The 14,567-nt window shown below is 36.0% G+C and overlaps 1 protein-coding gene across 2 annotated transcripts in view; it reads right to left on the bottom strand.

Annotated features, from left to right (window-relative positions):
- Positions 1-14,567, bottom strand: part of NTN4 (netrin 4) — a 115,672-nt gene that overhangs the window by 12,765 nt on the left and 88,340 nt on the right. Inside the window, exons 6-7 of one of the 2 annotated variants that reach the window (XM_058308562.2) lie at positions 4,069-4,282; positions 3,606-3,718 (exon numbers count right to left, since the gene is read on the bottom strand). In XM_058308562.2, coding sequence (XP_058164545.1) covers positions 3,606-3,718; positions 4,069-4,282 — 327 coding nt within the window. Of the gene's footprint in view, positions 1-3,605; positions 3,722-4,068; positions 4,283-14,567 lie in introns of both variants that reach the window. The other variant, XM_058308561.2, reaches the window with a different exon arrangement.

A 14,567-nucleotide genomic window follows, 5' to 3' on the forward strand; every position in this document is an offset into this window, starting at 1 on the left:
TACATTTGGGAACAACATTGCATCGGAGACATCACTCAGTGCAACCACGCAACCAGTTCTTTAGTTATAAGAACTAAAAGAAGAGACAATAATTGCCTTTATTTGCCAATGGAATAAAAAACTATTAGAATTAATAAGCAAGTTCAGTGATTTTGCCAGATATGAGATCAAAATACAAAAATTAATAGTGCTCCTGTATATCATTAATAACAATTTAGACAATTCAAATAAAAAGCCCTTCCCAATAGCAACAAAATCTAAGGTATCCAGGAGTAAACTGAATAAAAGACAGCCAGAGCTTTTTGGAGAAAAATTTAAAAATATTTTAATTTAACAAATGGAAAGATATTTCATGTTCGTGTTTGGAACTACTCAATATTATGAAGCTACCATTTTTACAAAACAATCTATAAAGTCAAGGCCATTGGAATCAAAATCCCAACAGAGTTTTTTGTGGGGTTTAATATGCTTATTCTAAAATTCACACAAAAGAGCAAAAAATCCAAGAATAGCTAAGATGCTTTCAAGGAAGAAGAACAAAATGGATAGACTTGCCATATCAGAGAGCAGGACTCATTATAAAGCTGTAATAAGCCATTGTGGTAGCTCATGAAACAAAATAGAGAAAAGATTCAGATCCATACATATATGGAAACTTGATATATGACCACGTAGCATTACAAATAATAACCTCAGTTACTCACTTCCACGGTCATATTCTAGATTTTGTCATTATCTATAACAGCTACTCTTCCAATTACAAGCATCCCATTCTTTGACCATCACTCCTTTCTTTCTAGCTAGCTCCCAACTCCAACAATCCTTTGACCCCACTTAAACCCTATTATCTATTGGCCCTCCCCCTTTTCACCTTCATGTCCCTTCTTACCCATTTAAATCCCACGAATGTCATTATAATTATTTCCTTGTCCCTCTCTTGCTTTATTCTTGCTTGGCAAAACCTTAATCCAGCTTAAATCCAATTGTTTGTTTATGCCAACATCCACAATGCGAATGTCACCAGGGAAAATATGCAACCATGCTGACTATGTTACTTTAAATGCCACATTACTGTTCAAAACCCTCCAATGGCTTCCATATTACACAAGGTCAAAGTCAAAATCCTTCCAGTGGCCTATACAGCCTCCATTACATCTCGATCTCCTCTTTCCTATTCTCTGCCTTGTACACTCTTTTCCAGCCACGTTGGCCTTCTTGCTGTTTCTTGATTACACCAGACATATTATATTCCCACTTCAGGGCTTTTGCACTTGCTATGTCTTCTGCCTAAAATCTCTTCTCTCTATTATCTGTAAATCTTATTCCCTTACCTCCTTTTTTTTAAATTTTAAATGTTTCTCTCTCTAAAATGTCATCTTTTTATAGGACTTTCCCTGATCACCCTAATTAATAATATAACCTTCCCAGGCACTTCATATCCTCTATTTTCCTCCTTATTACTCATCAACATCTAGTATACTAAATATTTTACTTATTTACAGGAATTTTTGTTTATTTTATTCACCAACTATATGAACAGGATTGACACCTAACATAGGTGTTCAATAATACTTGTTAGATGAATGAATTCATTAATATAAAGAATTCCTACAAATCAATAAGAAAACTACAATAGGAAATTCATAGAAAAGAAAACCTGGATGGCCAAGAAATGATGAAAAGTTGTGAAAACTTCTTAGAAATCAGGAAAATGCAATTTAAAAGGGTGAGATTCCATTTCATACCAATCAGATTGGTGCAAATGGAGAGATTTATAACATTAAATTTAGAAGTTGGATAAATATGCAATAATTTAAATATTTACAAAGCGCTTAAAACAGTGCCTGACCCGTTGCATGAGCTATGTAAAAATTTGTTAAACAAAGTGTTAGTGAGGATGTGGAGCAATAGGGTTTCCTACCTTGCTGGTGGGATGCAAATTGTTGCAGCCACTTCAGAGAGCAATTTGGCAATATGTGGTGAATTTGACAATAAGCATACCCATGACCCCAACAGTGTCTATATTGTACACTAGAGCAAAGGTCAGGAAACATTTTCTATAAAGAGACAGTTAGTAAATATTTTAGGTTTTATTGGCCAAGAGGCAAATTAAAAATATTGTGTAGGTACTTTTATAACCATTTAAAAATGTAAAAACTTTTCTTAGCTCACAGGTAGCTTTCATGCTCTGCAAAGCCAGGTGGCAGGCCAGATTTGTCATGAGGGCCATAATTTGCCAGCCCCCGCTCTAGTAAAACTCCTTCTAGTAACACTCCTTCTAGTGATAGCATTATATATAATAATGAAAATTGGATCATCTTAAATGTCAAACAATGAGAATAAAAAGTGGCATGTTCATATAATAGAATGGATAAATCTCAAAAACATAAATAGGTAAAAAAAGTTTTCAAAGCAAGGAAAGTTATCATGTACATGAAATTTTAAAAATACTCAAGATATATATAGGTAGTAATGTAATTAAAACATGAATGAATGATAAACACCAAATTCAGGGTAGTGGTTATTCTGTGGTGTGTGGGAGGGTAGTGAGTTAATGGCTTAATACACAGGGGGAGGGAGGGCTTCAAACGTGTCTGTAACATTTCAAAAGAAAATATGGAACAATTACGGCAAAATGTAAGGTTTGATAATACCAAAATGTGTGTAATTGGGTGTTCATCATATAACTTTTTTGCTGTTTGTAATGTTTCCTAATACATATTTTTAACTTATTTTAAGTTTGATTTGGATTATTTGGTGAGCACCCAACAACCAAGTGACACAAGGTTTCATACCAACATCTGTGTTTATGTTAAGGAGTTAGTTGGTGTAAAATAGACCACTTGATTTTCTAATGTGAAAAAGGAAAAAATAGAAGTGGGCTGAATACAGAAATTATATATTCACCCCAATATCATAGCATGCTTTTCAAATGAAGGAACAGAAAAACATGACAGGAAAACTGAATCAGAGGAAATATCAGTAAAGACTTAGTAAATTCCAAGAACCATATGTATATAGTGAGCAGTGTTTTGGCTTCAGGAGAGATAATTTTTTTTTTCAGAATCAATTAATGTTATTCATTTGAATTTTATTGATCTTGTTATTTGGTTAATATTTAGCTTATAAAATTATTTTTGTTTTATAGTTGTAAAAAAGCTATAGACATAAGGTGTTCACACCTAGCTTTTGCTTTGTACGTTTTTAGTTACACTCTGTCTGTAAGAATATTTTCCCTTTTAAGTGGATCTGCATATTTCCAAATCTGATAATTTGGTTAGCTCTCAAATGTGTGAAAAAGTATGCTTAGAGAGAGAACACACCAAAGTGTTAACAGTGGGTAGTGAGATTTGGGGTGACTTTTTTTTTTACTGTGCTGTTTTGCATTTTCCAGTTTTTCCATAATACCTAAATACATTTCTCTATAATAAGAAAAAGGAACAAAAGCTTGTTAAAATTTCCTGCTAGCTATATTTAATCGTTGCACGCTTATGGGCTTACTACTTTATTAAATCTCATAACTAAAAAGTTTCACACACAGAATTCAAAAGCTGTTTCCTAGTTTGTCACAAATCACTGATACCTGATCAAATCTGTTGCCTCACCTGAATGTCGAAGTGCAGAAAATCCTTGTTCATCCTCCCATTCCCACGTTGGTTTGCTATTATTGTGCATGGAATGGAAGTCAGGAATTTCATGAATCCAATCTATGTCTGTGCTGCTAACAAAATGGAAAATGATGAAGCACTTTTTAGGGAATTTCTTAGAACTTGAATAAAATGAATATATTTAAACCTTATCAGCTTTCTCATCCTTTCACTTTTCAGAAATAGATGCTTTCTCTCCGACTTACGGATCTATTGTTAAGAATAATTTATTTTGCAAAATTGAATCTCTAGAATCTTATAAGAAAAATTGCTTGATTATGCAACTTGACAGAATTCTTTTAAAAGATGTGCAAATATATATTTATTCCACTAACATTATACAAGATTTTCCAAATCACTATCACATCTTGAAAAGAATCTGAAAGACATATAAATGAGAACAAGAGCTATACTCATTCACCTGCTGATGCAATCTCCCGTGAAAGGGTCACAGCTTCCGGCACAGTCACAGGGTCTGCAGCCGTAGTCTCCGAAGCCCCAGTATCCCACCATGCACCTGTCACAATGTGGTCCTGCCACCCCAGGCTTACAAGGGCAGTCACCATTGCTGGGATCACAGAAGGTCACTGAGCTGAATGGAAGGGCAGCTGATCCAGTGGGATGGCAGGAACACACTACAATGAAGGGGTCAAGCAAGAATGGATGAGTAACTCTGTTATCTGTTTGTAGATTAGGCTCCTGCAATCCCAAAATGGCTTTTCCTCACACACAGCATATTTCTGAGACTAATGCAAGTTGGTGTATGCTCAGAGAATAAAAGCTAATTAAAATACAGATGTTATAATCAATAAAGCATGTCTGCCATAGAATGAATGACATAATTTAATACAAAATAAAATATGAATGTCGGAGTGATAAGGACAAACCAGCAAAGAAAACAGAGAAGGGGAATTCAGGGGAAAAATCAAGAGAGTGTGGTGTTCTAGAAGCCAAGCAAAGAAAGCTTCAAGGAGGAGGGCAACACCAACTATGTCAAATGCTGACAGGTCAAAGAAGATGAGGAATGGGAGTGAAGTACTGCACTGCAATTTAACTCCATCAAGGTCATTGGTGTTCTCGATACGAAGAGTTTCAGTAGAATAGTAGGTGGACACCCTAATTACAGAGGACTCAGGAGAGAATGGGAGGAGAGGAACTACATGAGGAGTTCAATTAAGGAGCTTTTCTGTATAGGCAAAGAAATGTGGTGGTAGCTGAAACAGAATGAGGATATGAACTCAAGTAAAGGTGCGGATTTTTGTTTGTTTTGCTTTAAGATGGGCAAAATTATAGAATATTTGAGGCTGAAAAAAATGACCAAATAGATGGGGGAAATTGACAATCAGAAGGGAGATGAATTGTTGGAGGGATTTGGGGGAAGGGAGTGGGATTTGGTATAGAGGAGGTGTTGGCCTTAGCTAGGAACATTATCAGTTCATAGTAAAAAGACAGAAGGCAGATTAGTGGACAAATGCAGTGGTGGGAATTTTCTTCTGAATGCGTGTACTTTCTAGATTTTAAAGCAATTATCACCTGGTGAGATGAAGGATGGAAAAGAGACAATGGAAGTTGGAGGGGTGAAAAAGTGAATGAGAAATGTAGGAAGTGAAGCATAATTGCCAGGAATCATTGAGGCCACATTTGAGATTAGAGGGCATGAATTTATAGTGGTACCAGATTAAATGGTTGGTTGTTTTCTCCACTCCCATACAGCTGAGAGTGCAGGTACCGGGAACCAATCCTGGGGCCTTCTGGAGTAGGAGAGAGGTGATCATTCTCTTGTGCCACCTCAGCTCCCTGGTCTGCTGTGACTCTTATTGTCTCTCCTCTGTGTCTCTTTTTGTTGCGTCATCTTGCTACTCCAGTTCTCTGCATGGGCCAGCACTCCTGCACAGGGCAGCACTCCACATGGGCCAGCTTGCCACACAGGCCAACTTGCCTTCACCAGGAGGCCCTGCGTATTGAACCCTGGACCTCCTATATAGTAGACCGCAGCCCAAGTGCTTGAGCCACATCCACTTCCCAAGGATCTTTACGTTTTTGTTTTTGTTTTCTAAGTCCCAGAACAATGTCTGATACCCAATAAGCACTGTGGAATTGACCTGAAGCACATTCCAGGGTGTGGAAACTCATAGGTGAAAGGACATGATCCATTTGAGGAATGTGAGAAGTTTAGTGTCTAGAATGTAGGTCAGTGGAAAGTAGTTGAAAGAGGTAAGGTAGGAAAAGCTGTAAAGTTAGTTAGGTTGGGGCCAGATTATGAAAGAGGTTGAATTTTTATTCTATGGGCATAAAGGACATAAGAGATTTTAAAGCAGAATCATGACATGGTTACAACTTGATTTTGACAGATACTTCATTGGCATTGTATGGAATAGGCTAGAGTCAGGAGATAGCAGGAAAACAAAAGAAATGAGATAATTAAGATCTGGACTAAGGCAGTAGATGTGAAAATGGGAGAGGTTAGAAGTGAGAAACTGCTTTTTGTTTTGTTTTGTTTTTTAGATAGAAGTGATGGGATTTGGAGGCCATATGGATGGGACAGAGAATTGTTGAGAGACAAACAAAAATTGAGGGTAATTTTAGGACTTCTAGTTTATGAAGCCTTCCCTCTGCCACCCTCGCCCCTCCAAGTGTGAAATCCAGGGCAGCCACTCCAACTTCCTATCTAAGGGACAGACCTTATCCCACCCAACACTGTTTGATATGATTTTTCTTTTCTATGAAACCCTCTATTGCTTTAAAAAATGACTTTTCTTCTTATAGTTCTGATCACAGTCTACTCTGCACTAAAGATAATTGGGTATTTTACTTTTCTCTCTTTATCAAATCAGTCTGTAAGGTCCTTCAAGGTACACATGAGTCTCCCTTACCTATTCCCTGCAGTGCTTAGCCCAGTGACAGCACAGGCTGTGGAGGCAGACTTGAATTCACCCACTAGATGAATTTCTTTACCTTTCTGAGCTCCACATTTCTATTTTACCATGTTGTGTTTAGAACTAAACGAACACTAATGCATATCCTTAGCCCTTAGCAGGCAATTAGCAAATGGCAGATACATCTGCTCAAAACAAAACAAAACAAAACAAAACAAAACAAAACAAAACAAACTTGAATTAAAAGGCAATGATGAAAAAGCTATTAACAAAGGGCAAAAGATGAAATTGAAAGTTAAACAGTGTGTGTGTTTATTGCTTAAGGCAGCATTTATTTATCTATCCACTTATTCAATACACTTGGTTTTTTTTGAGGTACCGGGTCAGGGATTGAACCTGGGACTTTATACGTGGGAAGTCACCACTCAGCCACTGAGCCACATCACCTTCCCTGAGTTGGTGCCTTTGTTTGTTTGCTTGTTGTTGTTTTTGTTTGTTTTTAGGAGGCTCTGGGACTGAACCATGGACCTCCCCTGTGGGAAACAAGTGCTCAACAGCTTGAGCCACATCTGCTCCCTCAATAAACATTTTAATGAGCATCTGCTATGTGCTGATTACTGAGCAAGCTGCTAGGGATATAATTTGAGTAAAACAGTCTTGGCCTTTGAAAAGATCCATAGTTCAGAAGAATAATTATTCCCAGATATTAACAAAAAACTTACTTAATACAGGGAGAAAAGTAAAGATTCTTTCTCTACAATATTGAGTTTTTCAGGGGAATAGCTTTATTGAAATTCACAGAGTTAAGGTAATTGTTTGTTCCACATTAACTCCCCTAAGTTTTTTCTTGGTTGGGTTTCATTATGAGATCATTTATGCGTTTTCTCTTAATGTAGCACTTCACTATTGATTTTTCTTTTTTTTTTTTTTTTTGTTTCTGCTTTTAAAAAATTTATTTATATCCCACCCTCTTGTCTGCTCTCTGTGCACATCCACTGTGTGCTCTTCTTTGTCTTCTTGTCTTCTCTTTAGGCAGCACTGGGAACTGATCCTGGGACCTTCTGGAGTAGAGAGGGGTGCTCAGTCTCTTGTGCCACTTCAGCTCCCTGGTCTGCTGTGTCTCTTATTGTCTCTCCTCTGTGTCTTTTTTTGTTGCGTCATCTTCCTGTGCCAGCTCTCCACTTGGGTCAGCTTGCCATGTGGGTCAGCACTCCACATGGGCCAGCTGTCCGCTTGAGCCAGCTTACCATGCAGCCCAGCTTGCCCTCACCAGGAGGCCCCAGGAATCGAACCCTGGACCTTCCATGTGGTAGACGGGAGCCCAATATTTTGAGCCACATCTATTCCCTGTCATTTGTTTTTAATTAAGAAAGAATCTGGAGGGGTTGTATATAAAATGTAATATAAATATATCAAAGTGCTATGTTTCACATGAGTGCATATTACATAATCCAATATGAAAATAAATGGAAATTACATAATCCAATATGAAAATTTCATCATTTTGAAATGTTTAGACCAATAGTTAACTCCATCACTCAGTTAATTCATTTGGTTAATTTGATTTTTGACAACAGAGAAGTGAGGTTGACAAGGACGGTGCTGGAGGACCCCCTCTCTTGTAATATATGGCATTCTACCACTACCAGGATCTTTTTCTCTAACAGAAAATTACAGTGTTTCAAGGATTTGACCTCTCTGTACTACTGTATATTTTAAAACCTACCCACATGCTAATGGGTATTTGTCACTGTGACTTTACATATTATAAGATAAAAATACTGTTGGAAACTATGCAGAACTAGCCCTGATACCTCTCATAGCATACCTTTTGACTACACATGGAGGCTTGCGTGCATACTTATCTCCTGAATTTTGTAAAGCAGTCAATATCGGACCCACATAATCTACATTTCTTAGTCTTTTAAAATAAAATGTATTTTCTTCTTAATTGGGGGGAAGAAAACGATCTAACTAGGTTCTGATTCCCCAACATATATTTCATACTGATTTTTGCTCCTAAATGCAACCCAAGCACTTTTCCATGGATGAATTCAAAGTCACAGCCCAACTGGAGTGACATAAATCCTTGACTTCATCTTCGTCTTTGTTCATGTTAGACATAAAACCCAATAGTGAAGACTGAACTATCATCATATACTATCATTCTGGACTTACTTATTCTTTTCATTATAATTTCTAGTGTATACAGCTGAGGTGAACTGTCTTGTGATGAACTGTCATGCTTTAAGTGGCAGCCAGTTATATTTAGGAGAAAGCCATGTGGTCTATTTGGTAGCAAAGCATTTACTGGGGGAGTAATCATATTTCCCTCCAAATCAGTTGCCCTAGGGTGTGCTTACTTGCAACCATATCAACAAAACAAAAATTATTGAAAATATCATTTTAACTCCCAATTAAGAATAAGAGTTCTTTAATAATGCAAATGACTTATTTTGAATCATACATTCTGTACTGGGGTGTCCTGCTCTAAAGAACACCCAACAAAACAATCCAAAACTTTCAAATCAATTGAAATGGCAGAAATGTGCACTTGACAAAATATTGTATAATATGTTCTCTTCAAATAGTAAAATTAGACAATTGCTAAATGTACAACTTTTATTTACAGATACATATTTGCAGTAATACCTCTATTATGTGAAGCGCTGTCTCTCTATAGAGTATTTATAGAAGAGTTAGGACATAAGACTGTTATGAAAGATCTTCTACCAGGAAGCTCAATTGTTATGAAATAATGAATGGACATTTTCAAATAGCCTTGTGCATCTGTAACACTCTGAAACAAATATTTGTTTTAATAACAAAGACTGCTTGGAAATTTCCTATAAAATCTCTTTGAAAGACAGAAAATAAAATTGAGGCAATACAAAGTGGGTAAGAACATGAGCTTAGGAGTCAGAGATGAATTCAAATTTTGGTTATGAGACAGTCTTTATTAGACTGTGAAATTCATCTCCTCAAGTCTCAATTTTCTCATTGATGAAGTGGTAATAGTAATACCTATGCCATGGGATTGATTGGTTGTATGAGGATTAAATGAAATAGTTCATGCATTTAGTAACATTTCAGATATTTACTAGCACCAATGCTCAAAGAATAATTATCATTATTGTCTGGATGAACATATTACTTTTCAAATGCCCACCATTAATTCACTCACTTATTCACATCTTCATCAAAGAGGGTTGACAGGAAGTATGCAAGGGGCTGTAGATAAAAAAATGAACACTAAGAGCTATATCTCTTGAGTGGAGAAAGAAAGATGTGCAAATACATAATTACAGGGCAGTAAGTATTATAACAAGAATAGTCCACAGTGTATGGGAGCACAGAGGAGTCAGCAATAACTGCCTCACTGCAGATATGGATTTTTTCAAAAAGAAATTAATGATCTAACTAGCTTTCAAAATATGCTGAAATTCCTTGCTTTGCAGCTGGGAGTAATTTGGTGACAAAGAGGAGCACAGCTTTCTTGATTACTCTACATCCTATAGAATTAGCTTTCTCTCCTATTACACGTTCCTTGCCTTGGATAAAAAAAAAATTATCTGCTACTTTCTCAGTTTATGTTAAGAATTGAGAAAAGTACCAGATCTATGGTCCTGATGCTTGAGGCACCCTGCAAGGTAATGTAGGACAAGAGACACAGCTGTCAACCTAAATGCACATAAGAATAAACGTGTAACTACAAGTACAAAATGGCCAGGAACATAGTGGAAGAGTTTTATCTCCCTTTATTCTGATGGGGTTGCTAATGCTTGTGGTGGTGGAGTCAAAGGAAACCATTGCTGGCATGTCATGTTTATTCCCACCTTCACTGGAACTCTAGGAGTCTGTTTGCATGTCTTTCCCTCACTAGAGAGTAATCTATGATGCCAAGCTCACTGTAGAAACAACCAGCGGAGCTCAGACCGTTACTCCCTTTAAAATGCCAGGACTCGTCAGTATTACCTGACAGCTCTAACTTTTGCTATTCTGCTAGTAAGAGTTACACTGCAAGCAAAATACCCTGAAGTATTTGCTCTTGATTTAGCTTTTCTAAAAATGGAATTCAAAGTTCAAGGCCCTCAGCTGGGAAAGAAGCTGCTTGTTAAGTCCTTTCACCACTGCCCAGTTGCCACTCCTTCAGCAGCGCCTCCCAGGCTCCCAATATTGTTTTCTCCTGAAAAGGCCAAGGCCCTACAGAATTCCTGATGGGGGATTTTTTATAGCAAAGTCATTTCAAAAGCTGCTCAGCTTCCTGCTGAGTCTCTTAGAGGGAATGGGAGTTATGGGAGATGACTTTGAGATGCAGCTCTAAGCAGAAAGGAGATGAAACTGTTATTAATATATTGAGTGTGGAGCAAAACGTTAGATAAAACAAAATCTTCTGCCTTTTTTGGTGTTGATTTCTCCATTCCTTCTACTTCCAACTATTTTTTATAGTGGATAAATAGCTGTACAGAATGAAGAAAAAATTGTAAATGAACTTTTCTCTGTGAAAGCCATTATGGTTTACACCTTTACATTGATTCTTTAAATGTCATATACATTGTGTTAAAAGATAGCTAGTACCACAATATGCAAGGTATTTAATTGCAAATTAGAATATGTTAGAATAAATCTAATAAGGAAATAATCTAAATTAAGATTTACCTTTAATTTACTGAAATGTAATATCTCCTGAAAGAGCTATTGTACCTCTTGCACAAAAGAGAGAGATCCATTTTTCCATATCTAGTCATTCCTGCCTCTATTTAATGCTTTTTTTTAAAAAAGTAAGATATTAAAGGATATTTCTTAGTTGTCTTTTATAAACTTTTAAATGCACAATGCAAATAAATACGAAAGTCACAATCTTTATATTTAACATTTTACTATGTGACCATTGCTCAAACATTCAACTTGATTTTGCTGTCATTCCTTTGCTGTTTACTAGTTGTAACTAGGCCAGTTACTTTTTTTTTTTTTTTAGTTAGACCAGTAAAAAGAATTTATTGGAAAATGGGGAAAAGAACAGACCTCACTGTGAAATGGGAGAGAAGAATGGAAATATGCATCAAGATTTGGTGTGGACTCCTCTAGGCAGAGAGAACCAAGGCGAGTTACTATTAATGCTTGAGTATATACAAGATATCTTAGGCAGTTAAGAAACAAATTTTCTGGTCTTGGTTTGCTACTTCAGTTAAAATAGAAGAAAACGCTTTTGAATGTACAAATTTTATTATGGGAAAACTTTTGATATCATTTTGGTTATGTATTTTTTATATATATAGAAATAACACCTGCTCAGCCTCTTGTATTCCTAATCCATGCAGGCACCTAGCCAGGAATTGGGATCATCCCTAACCCCATCTTCCCCTGGAGAAACAAGCTGTTTTAAACATCTCTCCTGGTTCAGTATCTTAAATCTCTCTTTGAACTGATATAACTGGTCCCTGCTATAATCTGTCACTGCACCATTACTTTTTCTTCCTAATACTTTTTGCGGTTTTTGATTACATATTCATTTATGTCTGTGTCCATGAGGGGAGGGACCCTGCCTGTTTTGTGAACTAGCATAGGTCAGCCACAAGGAGGCACTGAAAAAAAATCTATGTTGAATTTTTAAAAAAATGAATTACAGTCACAATAAATATACATTTTAAATGATTGAATGGTCTTCCAGCCTTCAATGTAATCTCGTATGATTTTTTGCCCTCACTTCTGTCTCTATAGTACACTGTGAGGGAAGGAACCACATCTTTTCATCTCTGTGTCCCCAAAACCTTGGACCATGCCTCACCCATTTTGGGGATTCAGTCTTTGTTGAATGAATAAATGTTCTCTCAATAAGTGACAACAATTAAATGATTTTATGTTTTGATAAATTTCCTAAAAGGCTCACACTATTTTTTTATAGGTATCTAGTATCTAAGCAGTACATGTTATTGTATTATGGTATTAGAAACAAACAAAAATCCAACAAATCCTTAGAAAACTGCAATAGTAAAAGAAAAATCCATCATTCTAAGTCTTCCAGTCAGCAACTATCCCCTGCATGAATGTAAGACTATTTCCTATGTTTAATGCTTCACTAACTCAGTCCAGTTTTATAATTTATTACTTGTAATAAAAGTTCTTTATTCTAATTTCTTACGAGGCATTTCCACCCATAAACGCCTCTCACTAGAAACAATCTATTTTCACATTAATCAACCTGAATTCACATTAATCAACCTGAAAATCCTTTCCTCACTTTCATCCAATTATATCTAATTATGATTCTTTGTTTCAGGGAAGTAAACTATTTTTTGCCACCCCCTTAGGTCAATTTACACTTTTTGAGTATGTGTAGAAAGTTATTGTATTCTCACTGAGAAGTTTCCTAGTTAATCTGAGAATATCCTATCCTCTTTCATATTTGGTCATTACTATTTCCCTTTTCTCAATTATTTTTGGCGTCCTACCTAGAACACTGTCCAATTCCATCTATCTTGTGCTAGATTCCTTAAGATGAATACAGTTCTTTACATTCAAATTTTACACGGCTGTAAGCATGACCTCACTCAAAACCAAATTCTGTATGTTTTTTAAAATTAGATATCTTAAAATTTATTTTCAGTGCTATTATATATGTTTTACTATTTCTGCCTTTGTTTACTCATTTTGTTTTCATCAACTGAGTCAGTGAGGAATAGAGTTCTTTAGATCTTTGTAGGTCTTTGGATCAAGATCTTTGGAGTCAGGCAAACCTGGTTTAACTTCTAGCCCTGGCACAATTGATTTAAGCCTCAGTGTCCTTATTTGTAAAATAGAAAAGATATCAACTATTTCATAAAGATTTCTAAATGAGAGAATTTATGTCAATTGCCCAGTAAAGTGCATAGCCCCTTGCAGAAGTTCAACAAATGCTAGTTCTCTTCTTTATATCTCTTCTAACTTCGGGCATTCTGAGGGATTCAATATTTTTAAATTATTTGTTTGATTATTTAATACTTCTCTTCAAATGCAGAATGGTATATTATTTATTTATTCAGTGAATTACACTCATTGTTTTAGAGACATTTTACAGAATTTCAAGATGTCTCCGACTTCTCTTCCCAAATCTGACTGATTTATCATTCACTAATATATAAAATTTCTCCTTTATGGGGGTGAATTTAAATGTGCTCTTTAAACTTTTTTTTTTAGGATAGACATAATATGATTATTACATTATGATGTATCTATTTTTATATCTTTTTCACTTCTTAAATTTCTGGTTTTATTTCCTAGTTTGAAAAACAATCAGAGATTAAAGTTCCCCAACTAGTACTGCCAAGTCACTGGTTCTTTTTAAAGATTGCTTTTCAAAACAGTTACTACATATTGATTCTAGGCTGGAAACAGTCACAGTTGCTGTCAATATAAAACAAAGATGTCTATGTTGTTTTTAACAACATATAATGAACTCATGTGACTTTGCTAAAACTATACTTTGAAAGAAAAAGCCCACCAAAGTTACAATTTGAAGAGCCCTCAATGACCTTAGGAAATAATCCTTTTTGAGACTGACTAGAGAACAGGCACAGGAAGGAAAAATGAAAGGCATTTATGAGTTCCTAAGAATGTCATTGTGCTAAAATATTCTGGATATGATTAATTTTTAAATTGTATTTTAAGATAATCTGCTGAGAAAGAAAAGCCATAGTAAAGGTAGAAGGAAATAATTGTTAAATAGAGACAAAAGCCAACAGAAAAACACAGAGATTCTTCTCAGGAGCATCAGAAGGGGCCATGTGAATATCCTGTGAAGGATGGAAAGACAGTCTGAGGCAAGATGGTCACTCACCCAGAGACTTGAACTTCCCTCACTTGAACAGTTGTCACCTAAGCCAGCAAGAAGGTAAAAGGATAGATGTGGATGATAGAACCCTTATTTACAAAGATAGCTGGCTAGTTAGGGTTATGGTAACCAAGTAACCAGATGGAATATTGGTAAACACTTGGTTTGTGTTTTAGGGCAGAAAGACCAAGTTTATTTTAGTCATTCTCTTCACTCTCTGCTAAAAGGCAATTG

Source organism: Dasypus novemcinctus, chromosome 12 (assembly GCF_030445035.2).
Source record: "Dasypus novemcinctus isolate mDasNov1 chromosome 12, mDasNov1.1.hap2, whole genome shotgun sequence".
NCBI classification, from domain to species: domain Eukaryota; kingdom Metazoa; phylum Chordata; class Mammalia; order Cingulata; family Dasypodidae; genus Dasypus; species Dasypus novemcinctus.